Genomic DNA, 23,373 nt, shown 5'->3' with positions numbered 1-23,373 from the left:
GTGGGAGGGAGGGAGAGGAGCAAGAAGGAAGTCGGGGTCCCCAGATAAGCCCAGCGGCGCTCGGTGCAGAAGGGCGCACGCTTGCTCCACCCAGAAAAACTTCGTGGTTTCAGCCTGGGAGACCTCGCGCCTGGGCGTGGGGGCTGCGTGTGACATCATATGCTTAACGTGACATCAGAGTGATGGCCGTGACATCACCCGCGAGCATCCTGGGGCACCAAAGAGGCCAAGTAGGCTCTCGGGATTTAAGTTCCCCTAGGCGGACACGCCCGTAGCTCAGCTCGAGCTGGACTGGGCTGTTTACACTCCACCTAGCCGGGGATGTGGAGGAAGGACTGGGGTCTGGAAACTGGAAGGTTTCCCGCCGCCACAGGAGCCGCCGCCTGGGCCACTCCGCCGGCCCATGGCCGCTTGCAAGTCCAGCCCCCTGACCGCAGCTTCTAGGCCTCCAACCTGCGGGGGGAAAAAAGCTTCATTGAGCTGAGAGGATCAGGGAAAGGGGGGAGGTGGCGCGGCAGCGGCCAGCTCCACCAGGGAGGGGAAGACCTAGAGGAGGGAACTGGCCGGGCTGGAATGGAGGGAGAAAGCGGAATGTGGGAGGGCTTAAGGGGACGTAGGAGGGACGAACGAAAGGGGGGGGAATGAGGGGCGTCCAGTTCTCCCCTGGCCGAGCACTTTTTTTTTTTTTTTAGAAGTCCTAAGACTAATCTCCAGGACCCGGACTCTTCTCCCAGCCTTTAGGGCCCTGCCCAGCCAAAGGTAGGGGAGTCGTGCTGCAGGCCAGGAAGGGGAGTTGGGGATGGAGAGGATGGTGGAGGGACCAGGGAAAAAGGGTAGTGTGAGATGGAGTCAACCAACTGAGAGTTTCATTATTTTCAAAGAGCAGTGAGACACAAGAAGAGCGGAGAAAGGAGCAGATATCGGGATGGGGCCTGCAGAGCGGTCCACATAGGGCAAATGGAGAGGCGCTAAGGCTAAGGGCTCAGCTATACGGCTTTACCCCTGAGCCCTCAAGCCAAAATGTCCCCAGAACAAAGCTGTGTTGTTGAGTTGTTTTTCTGGGCTGGGGGAAGCATGTTCAGAGGGCCTGCTTGCTGCGGAGGGGCTGTTCTCAGCCCTGGACCGAGAAGGCCTTGGCCGAGGAGCCTGTAGTTAGCCCTGGCCTCCTGTTGCCCGATGACAGCGACAGTGGTGTTGGCAGAAAGCTTGCACAACCCCACCCCAAACCCTGCCCAGCGTGGCTCCCTTGACCCTACAGGGCATCTGTGAGCCGGTGTGCTGTGGAGGGTGTACAGCAGTTCTCTGTGCTCTCGTGTCTGCCCTCCCTGCCTGGGAATCTAACCAGATAGGAATCTGCAGATAAGATTTTCATTCAGGGAATCTGAGATCTGAGGGTCTCTCAGGCTGCCTCACCTACCTCTTTTCTTAATTAATACAGCTATCCATATGCATGGCTGAACCAGTCATCTGGTCATTCCTCCTGTGTCTGCTCCTTTGCTCTTGTCACTCCCTCTCTTCTCTTCCATATTTTCTGCCTCTTTCCCTCACTCCCAATCATCTTCTATCTTCAGTGCAACTCTTTCCCTGTCTCTTCTGTTTCTCTTATTCCCACAGTCTCCCTTCCTCTCACATCCTGTTTTGTCTGGGTCTTCTCTGTGTGCCTCTTCTGGGTCTCTTTTCAATGGTCAAAATAATGACCATTCTCTGACTTTCTGTCTCTAACCTCTGTCTTTTGATATGACGGTAAGTGGGAGCAGAACTAAGGAAAAGTACTGTGAGTTAACTAACAAGGAAGGTTTTATTATTTACAAAACAGAAGGAGAACCTCTCTCCGTCACCTCCCAACCTGGGTCTCTAAGACTGGGCCTCTTTGTTTTGTGCCTCTGCCCTCACTTAGTGTTTCTATCTCTTGTCTCTGAGGTTGTCTCTCCTCTCTTCTCCTCTTCTCTCCTCTTGTCTCCTTTGTTCTCATCTCCTCTCCCTCCCAGGCCTTCCCTGCCATGCAACTTGTCAGTGTTTGGCAGTGGAGCCCATTGGGGCTGCTGCTGTGCCTGCTATGCAGCTTGTGCTTGGGATCTCCATCCCCTTCCACTGGCCCTGAGAAGAAGGCAGGAAGTCAGGGACTTCGATTCCGGCTGGCTGGCTTCCCCAGGAAGTCCTATGAGGGCCGTGTGGAGATACAGCGAGCCGGTGAATGGGGCACCATCTGCGATGATGACTTCACACTGCAGGCTGCCCACGTCCTCTGCCGGGAGCTGGGCTTCACAGAGGCCACAGGCTGGACCCACAGTGCCAAATATGGGCCTGGAACAGGTGAGCAATGCTCTAGGTATTACTTAAATGTGGCCTAAATGCAGAGAAAGGAATACCAGTATGGCATAACCACTGGGACATTGTAACCCCAAAGATGATAAACCAAGCAGTGTATTATTTCCAGAGCTATGTGAACTTAGGCTCATCAGTGCTTTCTGTGAGTCTCAGATGTACCATATGCACAATGACTAGCTGATCTCTAAGTTCCTTTCTGCCGCAAAAAGTAGGATTCTACAAAATCAAGCAAAGGAAAGCCCAGAGACAGGTGAGCCCTATATGGTGAAAGTACAGTTAGTTTCATGAGAAGCTAAGAACAGAAAAATGGTGTCTGGATGTCCCCAAACCAGAAGGAATCACAGATAACAAAATCAGGTTACAGACCAGAGCTAAAACTAGCAAGCTGAAATTGACATAAGACAAGTATAAGGTGGGGACAGACTAAGAATTCTCAGAGGTCTAGAGGTCCTGGCACCATATGGACCCACAATGGGATTGGTGGACAGAAATGGATGCAACCTACAGCTGATTTCCCTAATTCCCAGTAGTTAGACCACCTCTGGGGTGATGTGTCACTTGTAGATGCCACATTTTGAGAGGAACAATAGAAAATGGAAATGCTTTCAGGGAAGAGCTGCCCAGATGTGAAAGATTCAGAAGCCAAGTTTCAGGAGGAAAAGCTGAAGAAACCAGAGGTTTGGTGTAGAATCAAAAACCGTTGGATAGCAATTACATGATGGTTGTATTGAAATATGGGAAGAATAGTCATATGACTGAGAGGTTTTTCTGGATAACATCAAAGGACTGAATCAGACCTGGTGGAGAAAGTCATAAAGACTCACCAGGACTTTCTGATGATTATGTGGTCTGGTGGGGCAAGAGGATAAGTCCTGTTGGAATACGAATGAGGGTTTGCTGCACATTGGCTAGGACAAATACCTTTGAGGTTCCACCCAATTCTGAAAGGAATTCAGTGATATTCAGTATGGTCTAGACAGAAAAAACAAGGAGCTACAGGACAGCTCAGACCGGACAAGCATGAGGGGATATGTCATTGTGTGGTGAAAAGATCTTGTACTGCCAACTCTCACCAATCAGCCAAATTCCCAAGCCCCCATGTATTGACAGTATGGTCTTAGGCAAGCTACTTCTCTGAACTCCAAAGAATAATTATGTACACACCATTGGCAGAGTACCTGGCACACAATAGATACCCGGCACACAGTAGGCATGTGATTAATTGTAGCTCTCATTGATTGGGTAAGGACTGATCAGAACTTCAGTGTTCATTCTTGGTATTTTTTATTTACCTTAATGAATTCTTTTTTGGGGGAGTTGTGACTAGGGTTTGAAGTCAGGACTTTGCACATGTGAGGCAGGTGCTCTATCACTTGAGCTGTGCCTCCAGTCCCCTAATAAATTCTTGAGTATCCCCACATCGCTACCAACATCAATCTTTTTTTTTTTTTAATGCTGTTACTGGGGTTTGAACTCCAGACTTGCACTTGCTAGGCAGGTACTCTACCACTTAAACCATGTCTCCAACTCTTTTGCTCTGGTTATTTTGGAAATAGGGTCTTGGCTTTTACCCAGGCCAGCCTGGACCATGATCCTCTTATTTTAAACTCCCTGCTGAAGCTGAAATGACAGGTATGTGCCACCACACCCACTTTTTCCCCCTGAGATGGGGTCTCACAAACTTTTTGCCAGAGCTGGCCTGGAACTTCGGTGTCCCCCTTTCCCCATCTCAGCTTCCCAAGTAGCTAGGATTGCAGTGGTGAGCCACCAGAGCCTGGCTTCCTTCCATCAATCTTATGCCCTCTTTCCTTTTCCCCTCTAGAGTCCCTGATCCTTTCTCCACCCTTTTCTCTCATCAGAAAAAAAAAATTTTTTTAGAAGCAGTATCATCCTTACAGCCAGGTGTAAGGGCCACCGTGCTCCCTCTCCTCAGCATTCAGCATCCAATCACTCCCTTAGCATCTCCTTATTCTCCCTTCCCTCTTCCCCCCTTCTATAGGCCGCATCTGGCTGGACAATCTGAGCTGCACTGGGACTGAGCAGAGTGTAGCAGAATGTGCCTCCCGGGGCTGGGGGAACAGTGACTGCACACATGATGAGGACGCCGGGGTCATCTGCAAGGACCAGCGCCTCCCTGGCTTCTCCGACTCCAATGTCATTGAGGTCTGCAGTACACACACACACACACACACACACACACACACACACCATCCAGCAGGGCCAAAGAAGGCTGTGAGGTGGTTATATGTGGCTAGAGATATTGGAAGGCAGTGGATCCTTTAAGCCCCCATGGGATAATTTGGATTGGGGGGAGGCTTGTGAGAAGGAGAGCAGATAATAGAGCAATCAGGTGCTGTAAAATCCAAGTTTTTTTTTAAGTATTAGCATTTATATTACTAAACCTGTCATAAGCCTCTCCAGCCACACTCCTTGTCACTCAATAGTATTCTGTGGTTTCCCTCTTCTCAGATGTTCCTTCTCTCCTGGAGCATCCCTTCTTACTTTCTCCTCCTCCTTAAGTGCCACTTTCTTTGTGAAGTTCCCTCCTACTCCAGGCAGAGTTAGGACCCCCTTCCTCAGTGCCTTAGACATCCTTGACCATCTCTCAGGACACAGAATTTCTTTCCACTATCCTGGTTGCAGGACAGTCCACACAGCCCAGACTGGCAGCAGGCATGGTATCTTTCTTAGCCTTGTCTCAGTCTCTCTGGGTTTACAGCAAGTACATTTAATCTGGGTTCCTTAAGGATGGAGGACATATGACAGATGCTACTGGGATTCTTTCCCCTACTTGTGGTCCCATCCCCAGGTAGAGCACCACTTGCAAGTGGAGGAGGTGCGACTTCGACCTGCTGTTGGGTGGGGCAGACGACCCCTGCCCGTGACTGAGGGACTAGTTGAAGTCAGGCTTCCTGATGGCTGGTCTCAAGTATGTGACAAAGGCTGGAGTGCCCACAACAGCCATGTGGTCTGCGGGATGCTAGGCTTCCCTGATGAAAAGAGGGTCAACACGGCCTTCTACAGGTGAGGAGCTGCGGGCACTGGGTGGGACCGACAGGGTTCGGGGTGTTCTGAGAGGAATGGTGTTGAGAGATCTTTAAGAGGGTTCAAGGACCTGGGAGAACCCGGGGTTCTGGAACAACGGGAAATAGGGACGTTGTGATGTTGGAGAGCTGGGAAATCTTGCGGGACTATGAAGGTTTCCCCAAGGGAATCTGAAATACGCGTGCGTAGAGAGGTTCCGGATCTCACAGTCAGTGCGGGGACGGGAAAAGTAGCTATGGGTCCCTCTTCCGTGCGGGTGACGTCAGCGGTTGGCAGGCAGATTCTCCCGCCTGGGCGCGCGCGGGGCCGCCCAAATTCGAGGTCAGTGAGGGCGCGGCCGGCCTTCCGAGGCAACGCCTGGGTGTGTACAGCGTAGGACCCAGGGCCGATCTGGGAGGGGCCCGAGAGCGCCCAGAGAGACGGGGTTCCACCCACGGACCGGGCTGCTCGCCAGGGTCGTCTGTGAGTGCCAGCCGTCTGACTCGGGCTCCGGAGTCCTCCAAAACATCCTTTGGCCCAGGCCCCCGACCCTCTGCACCTGCCCTGGAGCCTGATGTACCCGCTGACTTCCAGGGAAACGGATCACCCTGGTGATCGGTTCTGTACTTACAGGCAGCCTCTTCCTTCTCTGGAACATCTAATTTGGTCATTTTGAGAAACAGCCTTTAGGAGCTGGGCGACTGTTTGGAAAGCTTTCCACTGTCTATAAATCTTCTCTTTCGTAGGCCAGAACTGCTCATTTTCTTCAGCTCTTCCTTAGGTCAATTTCGCTGAAAGACTTCTTGATACCTAGATGACTTTTCACTGAGCACACTGTTTCAAACGTGGTCTGATCCTGTCAGGGTATGCAGAAATGTTTTTCTTTGATTAAAGCATGCCTCGAGTCTGCATTGCTCTTCTATTGAGGTTGCATCCCATGCTCATTTTGAACTTGGAATCACCTAAAACCAATTCTGGTCTTCCCTTTATCCTGAATGTCGATTAAGCAGCTTTTTTGAACATAAATATGTGTTTGCCCTATTAAATTCGTTTTGGTACATCATTTCAAAGCCATTTTAAAAAGCTTTGATGATCTCATGCGATAATCTCTGAGTCTTGACATGATTTTTCCATCTGTCATCCCTCCCAGCCTCATCTACAGACATGACAGCTATGCCTTCTGGCTTCACCAGAATTACTAAATATCACTGAAATGCTTAAAACCAGAGTATAACTCTTCTTAGAAAAATTTGCTCTAGATTTACACCAAGCCTTTAATCAGTACTGTGAAATATGTTTTTTCTGGAAATTGGGGGAGGGGAGGAACAGAGCACTACAACGATGTAATCAATATTTCATCATCTTATCAACTGTGAAATCATGGAAGATTTTGTTAATCTTTGCTTACATCCAGCTACCTATGTTCACAGTCTTCTCCAGTTTTCCAATTTGGTAATCCTGTCACAAAAGGATAGCACAGTGGTTTGAATGTATCTTTATTGAAATTTTTCTACATCTCTAAGGTCATCCACAATATGTTTTTTTGGAAATGCTCACAGACTTTCTATTTAATAAGTTTTTCTTGAATATTACTTATCTGTATTGATGAATCTTTTTTCTTATCTTTTTTTAAGTAAATACAACAAGTCAGGTGTGGTGGTCCACACCTGTAATTCCAGTTACTCAAGAGGCAGAGGCAGGAGGATATTGAGTTTAGGCCACCCTTGGAGCAAAGTTAGGGAGACCCTGTCTCAAAAACAAAATACAAACAAAAGGACTGGGGGTGTGTCTCAAATGGTAGAGTGCTTACTTAGCATGAGCAAGGCCCTGGGTTCAATCCCCTGTACTAAGTAATAATAATAATAATAATGATAATATGTTCTCTAACCTCCAACCCTTTTCCCTATTTGCCCAGATTTTCTTTGTCTCAGTACTGAGACACATTTGCAAGTTCTCTCAGGCTGAGGAGCATGCATTATCTTATCTGTAGACTGGAGCCCTTTTAAAACAGATGTACTCTACACTTTTTCACTGTCATCCATCTTGCACTGCATATCTTTCTCTGAGCTTGCTCACTCACAGGTTCTTGAAGATTAGTAGAATTTCAATAGTAGCTATTCCAAGTGAAGAGAACAGCATGAACCAAGGTCTAGAAATTCATTTTTCCAACATCAATTTATTGAGGCCCTACTATGTGCCAGACCTACTATGTGGTAGACACTAGCAACTGAACAGTGAACAAAACACAAAAGTCCTTTATGTGTCTTATGGTCTAGGGGAGAATCAGGAAATAATTAAAACTATGAAATGTAAGGATGGTAGAGTACAGTGGAAGCCAGGCAGTGGTTGCTCACACCTGTAATCCTAGCTACTCAGGAGGCAGAGATCAGAGATTCGCCCTTCAAAGCCAGGCCAGGCAAATAGTTCCTGAGACCCTATCATGAAAAACCCTTCACAAAAAAGGGCTGGTGGAGTGGATCAAGGTGTAGGCCCTGAGTTCAAATCCCAGTACCACAAAAAAGTACAGTGGATAAAAATAAAATATGAAAGGGGTGCAGAAGTGAGTGTGAGATTACAGTTTGAAATAGAATGGTGAGGGAAGGTTTCTTTGAGGAGGCATCTTGTGGGAAAGTACTTAAAGGAGGTGCGGGTACAAACCACACAGACATCCAAACAAGCATGTCCAGGAAGAGGGATCATAAATGAAAAGATTGGGGTGAGTGTCTTTTTGTCATTCTCCAGGAGACATTTGTGGCTGGACCTGAGTGAACGAAGAAGAAAATGGGAGGAAATGTGATATAGAATGGAATAAGGGGAAAGGTGGACCAGATCAAGTATGGTCATTTGGGAGACTTTGGCTTTTATTCTGTTCGATAAGGGGCCATTGGAGGGTTTTGAGCAGAGGCATGACATTTGATTTCCATTTTTAATGTATTACTTTGGCTTCTTTGCTAATACATTATAGAAGCAGTGAAGCAAAACAGGCAAGGTGGCTAGTAGGAGGTTGTTGTCTCTGAAAAGCCAATTAGAGAAAGTAAAAGGTAATGGTAACCAGTGAGAGACATGAAAAGTGATCAGATTCTGTATGGTATATAGTTGGAGGGCCAACAGGATTTGCTGATGGATAGTGTGCGGTGAAAGAGAAATCATTCCAAGGTTTTTGCCCTCTGCTAAGTACAGAATTGCCCCTCTCCTAATTATGAAGACAGTGGCTGGAGCATGTTTTCTATGGAGATGGGGTGGGATGGAGATTAGGAACATGGTTAAATTTGAGGTTTTATTTTATTATTTTTTTTATTTATTTTAAGCCACTTAGTTTATTACTCCAACAATAGTAACTAGAACAACAACTGACATAAATACTTCTTTCTAGGTTCCTATTTTTCCATATCATCAGATAGATTCAGGTCCATGAAACCTTGTTTCCAGCCCACATGATCCCTTCTTTGTGCTGTACATGTATTCAATACTATTTTATTCCTTTATTTATTCATTCTAAGATAATTATGTAAGTGGGACTTTTCTGTCCCAACTACATTATAATGTTTCAAAACATTCATTTAACAAGTACTCATCTACTGCCTCTATGTGCCAAGTACTGTTCTAGCTGCTGGGGATACATCCAGGGGCAAAGACAGATACAAACTTCCAGTCTTAATGGGGCTTACATATTGGTGGATGTGTTTTTTACTGTACAGTGGCTGATATGGTATTACTGATAAACATTGATGTTTAGCTTCTCAATATTAAGACTTCTCTGGATTTGAAATTAAAACTCTGATTTTGATGGAGAGAGACTGATAGCTTAAGTTTCTGTAACTATTTTGAGTCAGAATTTATTTTGCTACTGCCATATTTATTTGTGCTTCCTTTCAATTTCAGTTAATACTATTATCATTATCTTTTTTTGATATTTGCAATACTTTTATTTATCCATCAAAGACCTTGTATCTAGACTGCATAAAGAATTCTTTTTTTTTTATTCATATGTGCATACAAGGCTTGGGTCATTTCTCCCCTATTATCATCTTATTTTAAATTCCTGTTTTATCCAAAGTAGTGTTGATTTTACTTTTTTCTATCATTGAGGAGGAGCACTGTTGGAAGTTTTTATTACTTATGTCAAATTTGTATTAGACCTCTGAGTAGGTAAAGAAAAACCTTTCCTGGAATTCCTACTATGAAGGCAAGCATGCAGATGAACGAATGTCTACCAGTTGGTTTTCCTCAGCCCAGGTTGGCAGTGAGTAGTAAATGGTTAGTTAGAAAAGTGGGAGAGTCAAAATTTGAGGTTTTAAAAACATTGAAGTGGTGAGGCTGGAATAGGCAACTGAGTGTATGACTCTAGAGTTGACTAAATACATACAAAGTCCTGATCTGGGGTGTAGCTCAAGGGTAGAGTGCTTACTTAGCATGTCAAGGCCCTGAGTTTGAGCCCCAGTACAGAAAAAAAGTATATGAAATCTTGAAACTGGACAACATCAGTAAGAGAATAAGTATAAATTAAAAGGAAAAAAAGAAGCCCAAAGACTGAATCACTGGAAATTTAAATATTAATAGACGAGGAAGATGAAGTGAAATACAAATAGTGAGGTAAGGTAGGAAGAAAACCAGAAGAGTGTGGTGACCTGGACTCCCAAGTGAAGGGCTTCAAGAAGAGAATAGTTAAACCACTGCTGTGAATAGATCCAAAAACACAGAACTGAGAAATGAACACTGAATGTAGCAGTGTAGAAGTCATTGTTGACCCTGACAAGATGAAAATAAACAGGCTATATTTGGAAGATAGTAAGTAGACAAGAGTAGAAAGTTTATACTGAGAAATAATGGAAGAAAGACCTGAATAGATAGAGCAAAGCCACAAAATGGGACATTTTAATGCCAAGCATGGTGTTGCATGTCTGTACTCTGAGCACTTGGGAGGCTGAGGCAGGAGGAAGATAGAAAGTTTAAGGGAAGCCTGGGCTACATAGTGAGTTCAAGGCCCATTTTCCCCAAAAAAAGGTGGAGGGTGTTTAATGAAGAGGGCCATAAGATGAACACGACTAGATTGGTGGCACTATGAGATAATTTTGACTGCATTTCTGTGATTATTTTTGGAGAAGAGCAAGAGTGAATAGACTGGAAATATACTTAGGAAGTAAAATTGATAGGACTTGGTTATTGATTGATTTGGGGAGCCAAGGAAGGAAGAAGTCCAGGTTGACACCTAGGTTTCTGGAGTGGATTTTGCTGAGAGAATTCTACTTTATTTTTTTTTACTACATTACATTTTAGGTGATTTTAAAATACCTAATTAGACTCTGGCACAGTGACTCACACTTGTAATCTCAGCTACTTGGGAGGGTAGAGATCAGGAGGATCTTGATCTGAGGCCAGCCCTGGCAAAAAGTTAGTGAGAACTCCTTCTTCATTAACAAGCTAGGCATGGTGTTACATGCCTATGATCCTAGCTGCTTGAGAGGCCATAGATAAGAAGATTGTGGCCTGAAGCTGACCCCGGGCAACAGCTGGAGACCCTACCTAAAAAATAACTAAAGCATAAAAGAAGGGGGGGCTGGAGGCAAGGTTCCAAGTGGTAGAGTGCTTGTCTAGCAAGTGCAAGGTCCTAAGTTCAAAACCCAGTACTGAAAAAAAAAGTTATCTAAATAGAAACACCAAGAAGGCAGTGGGGTCGGGCGCCGGTAGCTCACGCCTGTAATCCTAGCTACTCAGGAGTCAGAGAGCAGGAGGATTGTAGCTCAAAGTTAGCCTGGACAAATAGTTCTGGAGACCCTATCTCAAAAAAACCCTTCGCAAAAAAAGGGCTGGTGGAGTGGCTCAAAATGTAGGCCCTGAGTTCAAGCCCCAGTACCAGAAAAAAGAAGAAGGAGGAAGAAGGGAGGAGGAGGAGGAAGAGGAGGAGAAGGAGGAGGAGGAGGAGGGAGAAGAAGAAGAAGAAAACCAAATTAGGAATTAAACCAGGCTCTTGTAGTTCTATGGCAACCAAAGAAGGAGAGAAGACAGCCGAGTCAGATGCTGCAGAGAAAGACTAAAAATGTCTGCTGGATTTAACAACATAGAAGTTATTGCAGAGTAATGGCTAGCGAAAACCACAGGGAGTGGGTTAAGGAAAAAGTGGAGAGAGAAGATACAGAAATAGTGAATAGTGACAACTCTTAAAAAGTTTTGCTGTGAAGAGGACAGATAAGAGGTGAAGGAGAGTCCAAGTGTATAGGAGAGATGTGCACATGATTAAAAGGATTTGGTTAAGAAGAGGTTTCATATGAGAGAAGTATTTTAAGAGATGGAATTCATAACTATCTGGGGAGAGTGGCCTTAGAGAAGAGAGACAGTGGAAGGAATGGGAAGAGGTTGTGCAGGTGTCGGTAGGTTTTTATGTTTGGTGGTTAAATGAAGAGACAAATAATAGGGGAAATTAGCACAATTCTGAAGAAATGTAAATCAAGACAAATATGAGCACTGGTTCTAAAAAGGGAATATGAGTGACCTTTATTCCTTTAAATAATTTGTGCAACATATACACATCTAATATTTGTAAGATGAAAGGCTCCAGCCTACACACAAACCTACATACACACTTTATAAGTTTTTTAGCTTAGAAGAGGTACTGTAAGTGTGTATGTGTGTGCTGCTGGGGATTGAACCCAGGCCTTTGCATGTGAGGCAAGTACTCTACAACATTCCCAGCCCTTTAAATTTCTAAATAATACTAATTTTTTCTGAGTACTACTCAGGAGATCAGATGATCTCCCTGGGTTTATTGGTCAAAGAAAGTTCCAAGTCTGTTTCATTTTAGATATTTTTGAGAAAAAGAGACATTTAGAAAAATGTTTCACATCATATTTGTAAGACGAAAGGTTAGCAATGCCTCAGGAAAGGAACCTGAGTGTTATAGATTGGTAGGAATGATGGATTTACTGTGTGTTTTGATAAAAAGACAGACTAAACTGGGCTCATGACTCACACCTATAATTCCATCTACTTGGAAGGCAGAGGTCAGGAGGACCTCAATTCAATGCCAGCCAAGGCAAAAAGTTACCAAGAGCCCATTTCAACAAATAAGGCAGACATGGTGGTGTGATTCTCAGGAGGAGAATCTCGGTCCAAGGCTAGCCCTGAGCAAAAACTCAAGAGCCTATCCAAAAAATAACTAAAGGAAAGAAAGGGAGGGAGTGATATGGGTGTTACTCAAGTGGTACAGTGCCTGCCTAGCAAGCACAAGGCCCTGAGTTCAAAACTCAGTGCCACCCTCCACCCCCACCCCCCCATACATCTACAAGAAGAAGCTAGGGCAGGAACTACTGAATAGTTTATATCCCATTTAAAATGCACATGTTAAAATCCTAGTGTACCTTCACACAGTACACTGTATACAATATGACTCCTCAAGAGAAGCAGAAGATCAGGAACCTGGTCAAAGAAAAGGCAAAGAAGATGATAAAGGGATGAAGATGAAAGGGAAGATGATAACAGAGAACTCTATAAACTTAAGAACAGACAGGCAAGACCTGCATCCATGTATACAAAGTTGGACAGGACAAAGAGGAGCCATAATTAAAATCTTCAAAATTAGACAATGAGAGGAGAAACAGACCTGGTTTCTGTCTTAGTTAAGACATTAGACTTAAGGAAACATCTTGGAGAACTAAATAAGTCAATTATTTAGGCCAATTAGAAAGAAATAAGATTTATTTCCCTGGAAGTAAGTTGGGGAGATGAGCTCAGCTTGTGAATGATCTACATCTTGAGCCACTCCATCAGCCCTTTTTTGGGATTGGAACTGGAGCAGGATGGGTACTTTCCAGTCAAACCAAGTTAACATACTTAGATATCCAACGTTGGTCCTTGGTCCTTGGTCCTTGGTCCTTGTCCAGCAGTCTCAGGCCTGGACAATGCCAGAGCCTTTCTTGGAGAGAGCATCCAAAGAAAAAAATTAAAAGACACAGTCTACCTCCCTAGACCTAACCCTGGCTAGTTCTCTGTCCTAGCTGGTCACTGTGACAATCCAAGCAATCCTAAGGCCTTCCCCTTAGCCCTCACTGCAAACTTCTGGACCCAGGAGTCCTCATTCCCCATCTACCTTAGTCTAATTTCTGAGGGTCCTGGTATTGGACATTATCTGTCCTGAGTCCATGATCTGCACTGTTGCTCACCCACCCGGTCATGTGCTCGAGAGGCCAAACAGCCTTGAAGGGTAGGGCCTTGGAAATATTTGATGATGTCATCTCCTGCCATCAGGAACTCTTGCTGGCTGCTGGGAAAGAAATCTTGCCTGTGGTCCTGGCTGCACCAGCCTTTTCCACTTGGGTCTAAACTGATCCTGATTTCTGTTGTCTTATCCTCACAGAAAGTTGAGGAAGCGAGCGGCCAAAGCCTCGGCCCGACGCCACAAGCCCCTTGGAAGGTAATGGGGCAAGAGCCCTGGGACCTCCTGTTCGCCTCTGAGGCCCCAGGAGGTGGATGGATGGATGGCAGCCTGTCCATGTCCATCCTGAAACCCAAACTGATGAATTAGGAATGTCACTGGAAAATGACCATTCCCCCTAGGGGGGAGGGCAGGAGGCAGGTATGGACATTGGTGAGTTTTGATCGTAGGGAACACAAGGAGGAATGGAGGTTGCCTCAGGAGAAGCCTCCTATCTTTATGCCTCCCCCAAATAGCTTGGATTTCAGCCTTAGCCGCCTGCATTCCTCTCCCCAACTCCTCTCCTCCCTTAGTTCACCCACATTCCCATTCTCTTTCTTCCCTTGACCTTTCCAACACCTCCTCCCCTCCCCCACCTGGATTTCCATAACTCGATTTGCTGTCACTATGACTGAATGAATGCAAGAGCAATATGAGTTGCTGAAGTACATACACACCCCCATGTTGCTCAGCAGTCAGCCTGCGCTGGAAATCCAGCTGCCCTTCACTCTCCTCTGCATACTGCATGAAGTAAGAGGCCTTTCCAGAAACAGAAAATAACCCTCTACCTTTCCTGGACCACATCCCTGACCACTACCTCCACCAACATCTTTCTCCTTCTTGCAGATCAATCACCAAGCATAAAGTCAAACCCAAACCCCGAGTGGGCAGGGGGCCAATCAAGAGGTAAAGTTGGGCGAGGTGGATAGGAGATGGAGCAGAGTGGGGGGGAATAGAGATATGTTCAGGGAGGGGTCCAGGAGAGTTCTCTTTGGCCAAAAGAGCTGACCAAAAGGTGGGCGAGCAGCAGCTATGACAACCACCTTCTGGTTTCAGTCTCAGGGGAATTGTGCTTGTCATAGGATTTTTGGTCCTTGTTCTACATGGTTATCTTCCCACAAGGAGTTCTAGAAGATAATCTGGGACTTTTGTCCTTCAGGTACTGTACTTATCCCTCCCCAAGAGGCGAAGTTTGCCTAAGAGATCAGTGTTCCCATCCTACCTTTATTTGAGTCGGTTTTGTATTGTTTTGTATAATAGATGTTACCAGTTTACCTGCAGTAGAGTGACATTCCCTTCAGAACCTTTCCAGGGGAGGAATGAGATTCACACTCCCTGCCTCTCTGGCTCAGGTTATAGTTAGGCTCCCACTTCCATAATCTTCCTCCTGGACTCCTTCAGAACTCAGAGGAGAACCTTCCAACACTTCCATTCTAACTTGTCTCCAAAGGTAATTTGCACATGAGAAGTCTCCCTGAGAACTTGGTCAGCAGTGACTGAGGCTCAGAGAATTCATCTTTTTCTATTGTCCTCTTCTCTCTTCAGGCAGTTCCAGGGTCACCCAGTGGTCCCTGGTATCCCTTACTCCCCAAGCTTCTCCCTCTGGTGGCTGCAGAGGAGCTCAGAATTTGGGGTGGTTCTCGCAGTGTCTTTCTAGCTTAGGGTCATCTTTGCCCAACAGTAGCCTTAGTCTGGGCTTCCCTAAACCCCACCTTAAAGAACACACTGCCATTTTTATTTTGTGGGGAGGGAGGGAGTTCAGAGGATAGAAGTTTTTCCTGTGATAGCCTCTCTGACTTTTATTTTCAGCCAAACAGGACTTTGGGAGAGTACCTGGTCTCTTTGATCTTCAGGATCCATTTATCCTGAGCTTCCAAAGGTATTCCATAAAGTCTCCAGGCTTCCTTTGCCTGTTTTGTTTACAAACTTTTTCTCCTCCTTGTATCTTCCTAGCCAATGACTTCAAGTCATCGTATTTCTTCCTTCCTATGACGTCGAGTGATAGAGCATGTCACTACAATAATTCGCCATCAAATGAGCCTCACAGGCCCCATTCTGCAACACCAGGCCTCATCTGCTTCCCCTTCTCTCTGAGCTCCACCCAGCTTTTCTAAGAAGGTACTTCTGTCCTTCATACACTGTGCTATAATCCTTCATCCCATTGCTGTCTATAAATAAACCCCAGCCCTTCTCTCAAACATCTCTGCAATGCTTCCAAGCTTTAACATCTCTTGTTTAGTCCTGTTTTTCCTGCTCAGATGACTGTGGGACAGTTATACTGAAATTGCAGAAGCATGGACTGCCTCATTAAAGATATCTACAGCTTGGCTTAGGCCCCATGTTGTCTTTGTCATTTTGTTATTCACATCTACCTTTCTTCTCTGGCCATGTGGCCCCTCCAACTTTTGAACATCCTGCATTTATATGTCTCCATTTCTGTATGTGCCTGCGCCAGTCCTTCCTATGGCCACCAGTTGGTCTGTTGTCATAAAACTGTGTCAGGGTTTCTGACTTAGAAGCCCTTCTGGTCTCTGAAAAGTCATTTAGATCCAAGAGTTCCTCAGTCCTTTGCATCCTAACTCATTTGGTTATTTCAGTCTCAGCATAATAGAAGGGTATGCTCACTGGCTATTTTCCTGTTGTGTCATCTACTCCCCTAGACGATCTTTTCCAGCTGGTCCAGCTGGGCAGTCCTGGTTTCCAAGCCTTCGCTTCGGGCTTCTTGAGGGCCAGAGGCCTGAAAGCACTGGAAACAAGGTTTCTATCAGGCAAGTTAGGACTGGCCATCCTTCTCCTAGAATTCTTCTGCTACAGAAGTTCCCTCCAAGGACTCTCATGTCTGGATAGTGGAAGCTCTTTCAGCATACACATTTGCCAATCCCTTTGTCTCTTCCAAGGGAAACACAGGAGGGGGAAAAAGAAGGGATAAGAAGTCATGAGAGTTTGCGGGGAAGATGTTAGAGGAATGAAGTGTCTGAGGGTTGTGGGCAAGGAGGTAGGAGCACTATTTTACCTTACCACACCTCACTCCTGTCCCCCCAGGCTGCTGGCCCAACGGCAGCAACACTCCTTTGGTCTGCATGGGGTAGCATGTGTGGGCACGGAAGCCCACCTCTCCCTCTGTTCTCTGGAGTTCTATCGTGCCAATGACACCACCAGGTGCCCTGGGGGGGCCCCTGCGGTGGTGAGCTGTGTGCCTGGCCCTCTCTACACGGTGTCCAGTGGCCAGAAGAAGCAACAACAGTCGAAGCCTCAGGGGGAGGTGTGTGAGATAATCAATGTTTTTGTTCTTGTTTTGTGGTGCTGGGGCTTGTACCCAGGGCTTCATATATGTTAAGCAAGTGTTCTACCATTGAGCTACACCCACAGCCCAAGACAGTGACCTTTCCCAGGTGGAAAGTCCCCTAGCCTAGCCACTCCCCTCACCAAGCACAGCATTGACCTTTGAGGACAGAGAGGAATTTTCCAGGGGGTGGGACACAGACCTGATACCACCCATTCCCTGCCACCAAAATGTCATTCATCTCCCAGGTCCACTTAATCCTCTTCAGGCTGACACTTCCATTCACTTCTGTTGAGCACATCTGTCTCTTCTACAGGCCTATGTGCGTCTAAAGGGTGGAGCCCACCCTGGAGAGGGCCGGGTAGAAGTCTTGAAGGCTGGCACATGGGGTACAGTCTGTGACCGAAAGTGGGACCTGCAGGCAGCCAGTGTGGTGTGTCGGGAACTGGGCTTTGGCACAGCTCGAGAAGCTCTGACTGGTGCCCGCATGGGACAAGGTAAGAGGGCAAGAGGATAAGAAGGAAAGGGGAAGGAAGTTCATACTCTTCAGAGGTACATTCCTTGGGAAGGTAAGGAATGAAGATCTAGTTACAACCTCTTGAGGTTTGACTTCTGACCCTAGGTATGGGTGCCATCCACTTGAGTGAAGTTCGATGTTCTGGTCAGGAGCCCTCCCTCTGGAAGTGCCCCTACAAGAATATCACAGCAGAAGACTGTTCCCATGGCCAGGATGCTGGGGTCCGATGCAACCTTCCCTATACTGGGGTAGAGACCAAGGTCAGTCATACATTCTACCTTGGGTCAGGTCTCCATCTCTCATTCTATCTGGTCCTGGCCCCCAGTCTGCCGCTGATGGCCTCCCAGTCCATTGCCCCAGACATATCTTTCCAGAACTTCCTCCTCATCCCACCACTTGCTAGTCCTTTGTGTCCCTCTGAATCACTCTTCAGCTGCATCCCTACTACAAAATACCATTCCTCCACCCAAAAGTTTCCCCCAGTGCTTCCATTCTGTGTCATGCTGCAGATCCGACTCAGTGGAGGCCGAATCCGACATGAGGGGCGAGTCGAGGTGCAAATAGGGGGACCTGGGCATCTTCGCTGGGGCCTCATCTGTGGGGATGACTGGGGGACACTAGAAGCCATGGTGGCCTGTAGGCAACTTGGTCTGGGCTACGCCAACCACGGCCTGCAGGTAAGTAAGAACAAGGAGAGGGAGCTAAATCTGTTGTCTCCAAAGCCTGTTTTGGGCAAAGGACAGTGGAAATGAGTCCCTTGGCCCAGGAGGCTGAATCCTGGAGCCTCACAGAAACACTTACATATGTCCCCAGGAGACCTGGTACTGGGACTCAGGGAATATAACTGAGGTGGTGATGAGTGGAGTGCGCTGCACAGGGATTGAGCTGTCCCTAGACCAATGTGCTCATCACAGCACCCCCATCACCTGCAAGAGGACAGGGACCCACTTCACTGCTGGAGTCATCTGTTCTGAGAGTGAGTGAAGGGTAGGGTGTCACAAGTCAGGGAAGGGAAGTTCTGGGCCACCCCTTTGGAGGGACACAGGGGTTGTGACTTGGAGGATTACTCCTTCCCTATGGAAAACAAAACAACTCTAGGGAGTAATGGAAGCACCTCACCTATCCCTTCCTCAGCAGTGACTTCCGTTACTCTTCTTCCTTTCTCATGCAGCTGCCTCAGACCTGCTGCTACATTCTGCACTGGTGCAGGAGACAGCCTACATTGAGGACCGGCCCTTGCACATGTTGTACTGTGCTGCAGAAGAGAACTGCCTGGCCAGCTCTGCCCGTTTGGCCAACTGGCCTTACGGCCACCGGCGCTTGCTCCGGTTCTCCTCTCAGATCCACAACCTGGGACGAGCTGACTTCAGGCCCAAGGCTGGGCGCCACTCCTGGGTGTGGCATGAATGTCATGGGTGAGATGGCAGATGGAGTCAGGTAGAAGGGCAAAACTACATGGGATGGGACAAGCCTGCTGGGGCCAGGGAAAGAAACAGATGCCTTGTCCCTGCAGGCATTACCACAGTATGGACATCTTCACTCACTATGATATCCTAACCCCCAACGGCACCAAGGTGGCTGAGGGCCACAAAGCTAGTTTCTGTCTAGAAGACACCGAGTGTCAGGAGGGTGAGTTGGGGCCTAGGGTGGAATCCAGCATCTCCAAAGCACAGCCTTTCCTTTCATTGACATATGTTAATTCCTTCAGATGTCTCCAAGAGGTATGAGTGTGCCAACTTTGGAGAACAGGGCATCACTGTGGGTTGCTGGGATCTCTACAGGCATGACATTGACTGTCAGTGGATTGACATCACAGATGTGAAGCCAGGAAACTACATTCTCCAGGTACCTGGAGTCTGGGGCTTCCAGATTGCAGGGGGGGAAAGGGGAAGGTGTTAAAGACACCTTTGGATTTGAATATTACAACTGGGTCAAGTGGCCTTTCTCTCTCTCACACACAGGTAGTCATCAACCCAAATTTTGAAGTAGCAGAAAGTGACTTCACCAACAATGCAATGAAATGTAACTGCAAATACGATGGACACCGCATCTGGGTGCACAACTGCCACATTGGTATTTGATGGGACAGGCAACCCAGGAAGACTGGGGGGTGAAAGAGAAAGGTTTTCACCCTTCTCCCTATGTGGTTTTTGTTTCATCCCACCCACTTTTGCACCTCAGTCCCTCCACTTCCACCTACCCTTCAGCACAATGGTTTTGTCTTCTTGCCTCTGTGCAAGGTGTCCCCCCACACACACATTGTTTGTCCACTCTACAGGCGATGCCTTCAGTGAAGAGGCCAACAAGAGATTCGAACGCTATCCTGGCCAGACCAGCAACCAGATCGTCTAAGTGCCACCACCCTTCTCTGAAAACCACCACTGGCCCCCCCCAGTGGCAGGGGTCTGAGGCTGCCATTACCTCAGGAGCTTACCACAAACCCCTGATGTCAGCAAGCAATCTGCACTCATCATCTGTGCAATATGGATGTGGAAGTGTCAGGCAGAAGGTCTTGCCCTCCTCCTAGGCCAGCTGTCAGTATCTGTGGCCAAGCATGAGGAATCTGCTCCCAGGCCCAGCACCAAGCAGAGCACATGACAAAAAAACAGCATCTGACTCACTGCTCAGAGTGACAGATGGCAGCAGCTCATTTTCTTGAATAGGGAGATCAGATGGTCAGCTCCCATAGCTCCCCTAAGTTCAGGGGATACAGCTTTACCTCTAGCCTTTTGGTGGGGGAAAAGATCCAGCTCCCACCCTCCATTTTTGACAATAACATGTTGCTAGGTATTATTTTATTTTATATAAAAAGTGTTCTTGTGATTCTTGCGAGCCCAGGGTGCTGGTGGCTGGAGGGACCTGCCCCCCACTGGTTCATTGACTCCTCGGCCCAGGTGCCCTCAGAACCTAGGCTAGGAAGGTAAGGGGGAAATTGGAGCAGGAGCCTCATACTCTTGCTAATCCAGTCATTCTGTGACCTCAGGGGTCACATATAAGGTCAGTGTTTCTGAACCCCGCCGGATCCGCACTGCCAGCTGGGATTGGGTTCGAACAGCTTCATAAACATCTTCAGCATTTTGTACCAGCTGCTCCCCAATGGCCAAGATCACATCACCAGGCCGTAAACCAGCCCTATAGAGTATGCACAGAAAGCAAGGGGAGATTAGACAACCTGGTTCAAGGCGACATGCACACCTCCCCCACCCCACCTCACAGGGCAGTCTCTCCTTCACCTGTGTGCAGGGGAGCCCAGGATGACTTTATGGATGAGTACACCATGCTGAACATCGGGAAAGCTTGGTTCTCGAAGCTGTAGTTCAGCAAGAATGCTGCAAGGGCACAGATCACACTATTAACCAGACACAGGCACTCCCCATCTTGGGTTCATTTCAAGTATTTCATCAACACACTGGCAAAGTATGGTCAGGACACATACTAGGTACCATGGACGTGAAAGTGAATTCACTTTCTGCTTCTAGCAGATGGGAAGTGGGATATATACATAAAAAGCAACTAATTCCAAGTGATATACAATGTTGAATAAGTAGCATAATGTCATTCCAGCATCCAAAGAGAAGCTTTAAAGAGGGAATAGAATTTAAGCTGGGCCTAGAAGGATGGGCCAGATATTAACTATATGAAAGAATAACACCATAAATAAAGACGTGGGAGTGAAAAATCAGAGTATTCATATAAAAGTAACAAGCCAGATCTGAAAGATTAATTTAGAGACAGGTATAAGATGGCCCTTTAGTTCTAGGCTAATGGATTGAAATCACATCAGTAATAGGATGGAATAAATCTGATAATAGGGGTGCAAGATGGAGTAGTGTGAGAAAGCCAAGATGATGAGAGGGAACAGCTCTCATGCTAGTGGGAGGCAGCTCAGATAAAGACAGAAGTGAGAAAAAAGCCCAACAGAGGGGACAGTTATGCACCACTGATTACACCAGTGGTCCTACTTGTCTCTACCCCAAACATTCATACCTGGGAGTAAGAGTCAGCATCATCACCCCAATGTAGCGGCGCTGGGACCCACTGATTCCAAACCAGGAGTCTGTGAAGGAGGACAAATGAGCCCCACCCAGCTACATCTTCCCCCTCCCTCTCCTCTCAATCGATCCCCCTCCAGGCAGTCCCAACCACCATATTAAAGGAACCCCTTTCCTGTAAGGCAGGCTCACTTTTCTTTTCCCCTCGATGGAGAAACTCTCTCAGGCGATCAGAAGGGATGGCAAAGGAGATTCCCGCTGTGACTTTCATTGTGTTTACTCCAATCACCTCCCCATCCTGCAGGAACACAGCCCCCTGTTCCCTAGCCCAAACAGACAGTAGGGAATAGGGGTACCTGAACAAGAGTAGTAGGGACTGTTGGGGAGATCTGGTTGGATACCAAGTCTCTTGTCTTGGTACCCAAGACAAGAGAGTCACCCTTGTCACCCTTTCCATACTGACCTGGGGCATGGATTCTTGGAAGGATAGATATCACACTCACCAGATTAACCAGGGGACCTCCAGAGTTTCCAAACTGCAGGTAAAGGTGAAAATATGAAAGAGATCTGGGAATTCTAAGATTAGGGGCATAACCAGGATGTAGGCACATTCTCCAAATTCTTTCTTCCCAGCTCACAAAGAAGTGGCCACACTTTGGCTGCCCAACATCTTAATATAAACTCATCTAACTTATCAGCGGGTTCCTGTATCATACAGCCTCTCTCCCCTACCCCAACCTAGTTTGTCGTTCCTCTCACATCCAGACGTACATCAATAGCTGCATCAGTCTGAATATATTCCACATTGGTTTGGGGGAGTCCCAAGTCTCTGGCTGGTCGCTGAGCAGAGCTAACAATGCCAGATGTGATCGTGTTCTGCAGTGCAAAGGGGCTTCCCATGGCAACGACAAACTCCCCTTGCCGCACATCAGCTGAACGTCCCAGGGGCAGTGTGGGGAGAGGCTCCTAAGGGAGAATGGGTACAAAGAGATCTGTCATCTGGAGATGGGAGCAAGTCAACAGCTCCAATTACATCGAACCTACTCTGACCCCACCTTGGTCTGAATCCTTAGTGTGGCAATGTCTGCCACGGGATCCACAGCTGTGACCATGGCCTCATATGTGTCTCCACTAGGCAGCCTCACACGGACTCGGCGCCGATCAGCTACCACATGGGCGTTGGTAACAATGAGCCCATCTGCAGCTACCACGAATCCTGAGCCATTTGAGATAGGGACTTCGCGACCCGAGAAAGGGTGCCTGGAATGGAGAAGGTGGGGACACGGACATAAGGAAGTTCCCACCCCTTCTCCTCACCTGCCCTCCAGCCCATGGCTACGATGCCTCCCGTTCTACCCCACCATTACCGGTCCAGGATCTCGATATAGACCACGGCAGGTGCTGTCTTCTCCACCACGTCTGCGATGAAGTTATACTGGCTCCGAGGAGAGGTGGGCGGTGGAGCAGGGACCGCCGCAAGGACCGCCGGCGGTCCCCGCCCCCCGCCCCACAACAACAACAGCACTGCCCACCCAGCGCCCAGCGCCACAGCCAGCCACACGCGCCGACAAGTTCCTTGGGTCCCCAAGGTCTCCTGGGTTCGGGGATCTGGGGTCCCCGCAGCAAGGCGTGCCGGGTGATCCGGAGTCCCAGATGTCAGACTTGCTCGCGGCTCAGGGACCCCCACAGACAACCGGGCCCGGAAACTGGGGGTCCCATAAGTCACCCGGGCCCGGGGGTCAGGAGTTCCTGACGTCATCAGGGCCCGGAGGTCAGGGGTCAACAGGGGTCCCTTCCTCCAAAGAATACCCCCCAAAGCCCGCCATCCGCGGAGGCTCCAGCCAGTACCCCGCCCCGCCCTCAACGCAGCCATCAGCTCCGCCTTGGCCGCAAGCTCTCCCGCCCTACTCAGAGGCGGTGCCCAGGACGGGATCTGGCAGACAGCAGGACGCAGAGCACGCTGGTATCTGAAGTCCGTCAGAAGTGCACGCCGGGACCCAAGATTCCCGGAGGCCGACTCCGCCCCCGCCTCGTGAATGAC

The 23,373-nt window shown here is 47.7% G+C and overlaps 2 protein-coding genes across 7 annotated transcripts; one reads left to right on the top strand and one right to left on the bottom strand.

Moving 5' to 3' along the window:
• The first annotated feature begins 9 nt into the window (after window positions 1-9).
• Loxl3 (lysyl oxidase like 3) lies at window positions 10-20,172 on the top strand. 4 transcript variants are annotated; one of them, XM_074050054.1, is made up of 17 exons: window positions 10-230; window positions 693-759; window positions 1,989-2,313; window positions 4,328-4,491; window positions 5,138-5,352; window positions 13,703-13,759; window positions 14,387-14,446; window positions 16,583-16,802; window positions 17,140-17,320; window positions 17,446-17,600; window positions 17,850-18,017; window positions 18,154-18,316; window positions 18,512-18,755; window positions 18,854-18,969; window positions 19,049-19,185; window positions 19,302-19,413; window positions 19,619-20,172. In XM_074050054.1, exons 3-17 carry the CDS (start codon window positions 2,001-2,003, stop codon window positions 19,690-19,692), a joined length of 2,379 nt encoding a protein of 792 aa, XP_073906155.1. In that variant the 5' UTR covers window positions 10-230; window positions 693-759; window positions 1,989-2,000; the 3' UTR covers window positions 19,693-20,172. The 4 variants fall into 4 exon arrangements, with proteins under 4 accessions (XP_073906155.1, XP_073906156.1, XP_073906157.1 ...); XM_074050055.1 differs by having other exon boundaries at window positions 1,898-2,313; XM_074050056.1 differs by lacking the exon at window positions 14,387-14,446 and having other exon boundaries at window positions 11-230.
• Htra2 (HtrA serine peptidase 2) lies at window positions 20,121-23,343 on the bottom strand. 3 transcript variants are annotated; one of them, XM_074050061.1, is made up of 8 exons: window positions 22,700-23,343; window positions 22,388-22,592; window positions 22,104-22,298; window positions 21,836-21,868; window positions 21,525-21,648; window positions 21,328-21,397; window positions 20,574-20,669; window positions 20,121-20,472 (listed from the first exon to the last, which is right to left on the bottom strand). In XM_074050061.1, the coding sequence occupies exons 1-8, from the start codon at window positions 23,203-23,205 to the stop codon at window positions 20,307-20,309; spliced, it is 1,395 nt and encodes a 464-aa protein (XP_073906162.1). In that variant the 5' UTR covers window positions 23,206-23,343; the 3' UTR covers window positions 20,121-20,306. The 3 variants fall into 3 exon arrangements, with proteins under 3 accessions (XP_073906162.1, XP_020028635.1, XP_073906163.1); XM_020173046.2 differs by having other exon boundaries at window positions 21,525-21,630; XM_074050062.1 differs by lacking the exon at window positions 21,836-21,868 and having other exon boundaries at window positions 21,525-21,630.
• Between the last annotated feature and the right edge of the window lie 30 nt (window positions 23,344-23,373).

Source organism: Castor canadensis, chromosome 12 (assembly GCF_047511655.1).
Source record: "Castor canadensis chromosome 12, mCasCan1.hap1v2, whole genome shotgun sequence".
NCBI classification, from domain to species: domain Eukaryota; kingdom Metazoa; phylum Chordata; class Mammalia; order Rodentia; family Castoridae; genus Castor; species Castor canadensis.
The sequence above is the reverse complement of the archived record's forward strand: the minus strand, read 5'-3'. Positions and strand labels throughout refer to the sequence as shown.

Coding starts and splice junctions, on each gene's coding strand:
- Htra2 (XM_074050061.1), bottom strand. CDS start 23,205: ATGGCTGCGTTGAGGGCGGGGCGGGGTACTGGCTGGAGCCTCCGCGGA. Junction 22,593..22,699: donor TATATCGAGATCCTGGACCG/GTAATGGTGGGG, acceptor TCTCCATTCCAG/GCACCCTTTCTCGGGTCGCG. Junction 22,299..22,387: donor CACTAAGGATTCAGACCAAG/GTGGGGTCAGAG, acceptor ATTCTCCCTTAG/GAGCCTCTCCCCACACTGCC.
- Loxl3 (XM_074050054.1), top strand. CDS start 2,001: ATGCAACTTGTCAGTGTTTGGCAGTGGAGCCCATTGGGGCTGCTGCTG. Junction 5,353..13,702: donor GTCAACACGGCCTTCTACAG/GTGAGGAGCTGC, acceptor TTATCCTCACAG/AAAGTTGAGGAAGCGAGCGG. Junction 19,414..19,618: donor GGTGCACAACTGCCACATTG/GTATTTGATGGG, acceptor TCCACTCTACAG/GCGATGCCTTCAGTGAAGAG.